This window comes from Carya illinoinensis, chromosome 2, assembly GCF_018687715.1.
Source record: "Carya illinoinensis cultivar Pawnee chromosome 2, C.illinoinensisPawnee_v1, whole genome shotgun sequence".
In the NCBI taxonomy this organism is placed as follows: Eukaryota; Viridiplantae; Streptophyta; class Magnoliopsida; order Fagales; family Juglandaceae; genus Carya; species Carya illinoinensis.
The window spans coordinates 3,750,106-3,755,129 of record NC_056753.1 but is presented as its reverse complement, the minus strand read 5'-3'; the positions used below and the strand labels follow the sequence as shown (position 1 = coordinate 3,755,129).

Below are 5,024 nucleotides of genomic sequence, written 5' to 3'. Positions count from 1 at the left end.
TTCTTTATAATAATTTTTGAAATAATATTAAATAATAAATTTATAAATAAAATATAATAAATAAATTTTAATAATTTAATATTATATTATAAGATAATGAGAAAATAATAAAATAGATAATAATTTTCCAAAACGTAGAGTCTGTTGGTTTTGAGAGGGAGAGCGCGTGGTGCTGGAGAGTGAAAAAGGGAGGCTGATTTCGGATTCTCCTTTACCTGCTCTCTCTCTCTCTCTCTGTGTGCAGACAACTGTATCTCCCACGACACTTCCACCACTTCTGAATTATCAGAATTCCCAGCATCAGCATCATCTCTTCCCCTCCCCCAAACTGAATTTCACCATCTTTCCTTTTTTTTTGCTTTTTACGTCACAGTAACGAAGGTAAAAAGAAAAAAAAATTAACTTGTTTACCGAGTTGATTTAAAGGCGGATAAGGAAAGAGCCTCCCAATTAAAGATTGATTTCGGAAACGGGAAACGGGGAAAGTATACGAAGGGCTTTTGAAGCAAGACAGCTCTTTTTTGCAGAGAGAGAGAGAGAGAGGGAGAGAGAGAGGCAGATTCATGGCCACATTCTCTCACTCCTCTTATCTTCTCTCTTCCGCTTAATCTTTCTTTTTGGAGTTTCAGTTATACTCGATTGGAAGGAAAAACCCAGCCAAAGTACGTACAGTTCTCGTCTCTGGTGGCCGTGGTAGTCTGGGATAAGTTTTTTTTACTGAGATGGAGTTCGAGGAACAGGAGGAGCACGAGGAGGAGATGGAGCTGGACGGCACGGGCTACGACTCGCTCGGGAACACGGGTCGATTTAAAATACAGAGCTCGGGAGGTGGAGGAGGACCTGACTTAGCCGTGGCGCAGCAGCAGCAGACAAAGAGGCCGAGGTACCGAGAGTGTCTGAAGAACCATGCGGTTGGTATCGGAGGGCACGCGCTCGACGGCTGTTGCGAATTCATGCCCGCCGGAGCCGAGGGAACCCTCGACGCGCTCAAATGTGCTGCCTGCAACTGCCACCGCAACTTCCACCGCAAGGAGACCGATTTGCACGTCGGTGTCGGCTCTGTGGACCCGTACCAGCAGGTCCCAAACCATCCGCAATTCTCTCCGTATTATCGGACCCCGGCCGGGTACCTACACGTGGCCCCGCAGCTGCACAGGCCACTGGCGTTGCCGTCGACCTCGGGAGGTCACAGCAGGGATGACCAGGAGGAGGACGTGTCGAATCCGAGTGGTGGGCTTGGTGGGTCAGTGTCGAAGAAGAGGTTTAGGACCAAGTTCACGCAGGAGCAGAAGGACAGAATGTTGGAGCTGGCGGAGAGGCTGGGGTGGAGGATTCAGAAGCACGACGAGGCCGTGGTGCAGCAGTTCTGTAGCGATACCGGAGTCAAGCGTCACGTTCTTAAGGTGTGGATGCACAACAACAAGCACACCCTTGGTAAGAAGCCCTAACAAGAACAAGAAAAAAAAAAAAATCTCTCTTTTGTAGTTAAGCCTAGGCATTGAAGAAGGATTTTTAAGGGCCTCGTTTCGATTTTCTGTCTATCAATATATATCTCTCTCTCTCTGCACAGAAAGAAAGATTGGTGGTACGGGATGACTTGAAGGAACTGGGAGTGAGGAAATTGTGTTGCTGACTTTGCTGAGAAATTCTGCGACTTTCTCGGGATTTTAGTTGGGTTTTAGCCTTTAGGGTTTCCTTCTCGTCTTGTTTCCTCTCACCTTTTTCTTTTTATAAGAAAGTCTGTCTGGAGGGTTTTCGATTTAGGTGGTGCTGGCGTTGGAATGGAATATGTTGTCAACTTGGATTAGAATTGACCATGCATTGTTGTTGGACTAGTTAGCTCAATTTTATTTTCATGATTTCTGTGCATGAAGAATCTTTGCCTTCTTACACCCGCTACATGCTGTCATTGGCGTGAGATGGTACTAGTGCTATACCAAGAGTAGACTTTACTGGGTTTTGATTCAAATTTCATTCGTTCTATCATCTAGTGCTATACCAAGAATATTGAGAGCATGCACTGGAGTTGACGGCTTCCTTTGTTTATCTCAGAAATTGACCTTTTATTTGTAAGTTTGCGTAAATATTTCAGACATTTGGAAGGAGCTGATCCCACTGTACGTGTGCCAAACTGCATTTACACATCCCTTTCTACGTGTAGTCGAATGATCTGTATGTGTAGGCAGATACACACACACAGGGAGAGAGAGAGACAGAGAGAGAGAGAGAGAGAGAGAGAGAGAGAGAGAGAGAGAGAGAGAGAGAGTATGAGGATTTATGTTAGAAGCATTATTGATGGTAAGAAATGGGTACACACCACTTTTCCTTTTTTCCAACATATATATAGATCCGTCGACCTCCATTCAATGAGGGATGCATGTGCTTTGGGCTTTTACTTGACGATGCGTTTCCAGAAGTACCTTTGCTTGCTTGCTTGCGTTCATTTCTTCTTCTCTTTACTTCTCCTTTTTATTCATCTTTTCGATCTGCTGAAGATTCTTTGGCCCGACTTTAAATGATCATGGAAGAAGCAAAGGCCGATCACTGTCACTCAGACACACCTCCGGCCTCTCTGGTCTGTCCCTGTTGCCAAGACTCTGCTCTTTCTTGCATATATTGCATTTACTTTTTTCAGTCGTCACTAGTACTGCACACACTGATCATCCCTCGTTTTCCTGATCAATTCCATTAATTAAGACATTAAGCATATATACTATATGGAATCAACCATATATATATAGTTTTATTAGTTTTATTGTACATATATTATCATCGTATGATCTCTGCACACCTTCTCTGGTAGCCCAGAAGGGAAACCCATATGTCTTATCATCATTAATGGATACTCAACTTGGGAAGAAACTAAAGAGTTGAATTGCAGATGGGCTTCGTTTGATTTCATTGGGTATTTTTTTTTGGCTACTTTTTTCTTCTTTCATATCGGGGAAGACAATGGTATTAGCGATTGTAATATTTTATTTGCTTAGAAAAATAAAATGTAATATATATTTTACCTTACTCTCTCTAAAAGAACAAAATTTTATATACAATCACTTTTATGTATTTCTTATACACTTTATTAATGAGATTGATTATATTATTTTTTTAATATAAAATAATTATTTTGATCAATAATATTAATAAAGTACACAAAGTATACGTAAAACTAACTGTACACCTGATCAAATTGGAAGTAGTGGGATTGTGAGGATAGATAGATTTTTCAGATATGCTATATGAATGAAATCCAATGGGAGCCATTAATTAAATTGTTTTAGGAAGTAATGTTAATATATATACACACTACATTTTTATCATATTGGTTTGGTTGGCCCTGTGAGACACTTTCATGTCATGTGAATAATCTTTAATATTTTTAAAAAATGAATCTAATTATTAACAAATAATTGAGAAAAAAAGAGAGAAGAAAATAGATTGATCAACCAAGTAGAGAGTGCTGCCATATGCAGGATACCCATGCATGATATATAGGTGTATAGAATGGTGCATGGATCGAGAATGGATTGCTCATTAACCAGTCCCCATGTAGCTAGGGTGGTTGGATTGCTCATTAACCGCCCATGTAGGGTGGTTGGTGTTGGCCAGACCCACCCTTTAAGGCTGGGCGATGGCCCACAAGAATGATTACTGTGATGAATAAGACCACCCATAAGTCACGGGGTGGTCGAAATCACCCCTTGGGCTCATCATTGGTGGTCGTACGTACTGGGTTGTGGAGATGGTCAGGCTTTTAGTGTAGTCAACCATCCTTGAAACTGCTATTTCTATTGGATAATTATTTAGTGTTTTGAAGTATAGGTAAACGTACAAATTATCATTAATTACATGACATTATGTGATAAGATATGAGTATTACATTGTGATACCTCGTACCCAGCAGTATGTGTAGGTGATACATGAGATATGGACGGTGCTACTCTGCCGCCCAGAGTGCACCGCTCCATTTGACCGCACGGTCAAAATTTTTTTTTTTTTTTTTTTTCATTTTTTTTTTCAGATTTTTTTAATATATTTAAACATTTTTAAAAAATATAAAAAAAAAATACCAATACACTTAAAATCACTTCCTTAATCACTAAGCAAAAAAAAAAATTATAAAAAAAAAATTTTGTGACCAGCGGTCACTTTGAGGGGGCATAGGGAAGGGGCATCCTAGCATTTTCCATGAGATATTCATATATTGCTTGGAAATAAATTGTATCATTGACTTTCTTTTAAAATATAGGCCGCGATGTGGCTTAAGCTTTTTATTAAGACATATAAATAGTATCGGAGTCAATCTTAATAAAAAATGTGAGATTTGAGTCGTGCTATTTACAATGAACGAGCACAACGAAGACATTAGTAATTTAAGGGGGAGATTGTTGTACCATATATGATTAGTAAGGGTAGGTGCATGGTATATAAGATCTCACATTGCTTGAAAATGAGATTTTCTTATTTTTTATGATATTCCAATATGACTCCAATTGTATTATGGATTAGTCTTTTTCAAATATAGGTCATGTAGCTTGAACTTTCCATTAAGGCATTAGCTAGATACATTATTCGAAATCTAGGACTATGTACATATATAGTGAAGATCAATTAACTTATAATATCCTTTATTAAAATAGCCATCACCACTTGGCGTCACATGCCTAACTTCTTGTCATTCCTAACATGATCTATTTTCCATCTTCCATACATCAAGCAAAAATGCTACAAAATTATTTCACTGAAATCAAAGAATATTATGCTCGTATGATCATTTCCTCCCCTATAATTGACAAGGCCAATGTCATCGAGGGAAATCTCGGAAAATGCCAATCATATAATGCCTTTCAACTTCGAAAATATAGCTTTAATTAACAACCATATAGATGACCACTTGTCTTCTTCTTCCTTCATTGAGTCTTTAAAGCACTTTGTTTGCGCCCGGTCATTGAGTCGGAGGTGGATCCTTTCTTCCTCAACAAACATATATAATTCTTTGGTTTCCTTTGTGATTATTGGACCTCCAT

General features: G+C 39.3%; 1 protein-coding gene across 1 annotated transcript; it reads left to right on the top strand.

Annotated features, from left to right (window-relative positions):
• The first annotated feature begins 301 nt into the window (after nt 1–301).
• LOC122297534 (zinc-finger homeodomain protein 2-like) lies at nt 302–1,869 on the top strand. The gene is made up of 2 exons (XM_043107637.1): nt 302–1,434; nt 1,571–1,869. The coding sequence occupies exons 1-2, from the start codon at nt 723–725 to the stop codon at nt 1,594–1,596; spliced, it is 738 nt and encodes a 245-aa protein (XP_042963571.1). The 5' UTR covers nt 302–722; the 3' UTR covers nt 1,597–1,869.
• The last annotated feature ends 3,155 nt before the right edge of the window (nt 1,870–5,024 follow it).

Excerpts from the sequence above, each read along its gene's own strand:
- LOC122297534 (XM_043107637.1), top strand. The coding sequence starts at position 723 with ATGGAGTTCGAGGAACAGGAGGAGCACGAGGAGGAGATGGAGCTGGAC. Across the intron at positions 1,435-1,570 it reads CAACAACAAGCACACCCTTG|AAAGAAAGATTGGTGGTACG; the intron begins GTAAGAAGCCCT and ends CTCTCTGCACAG.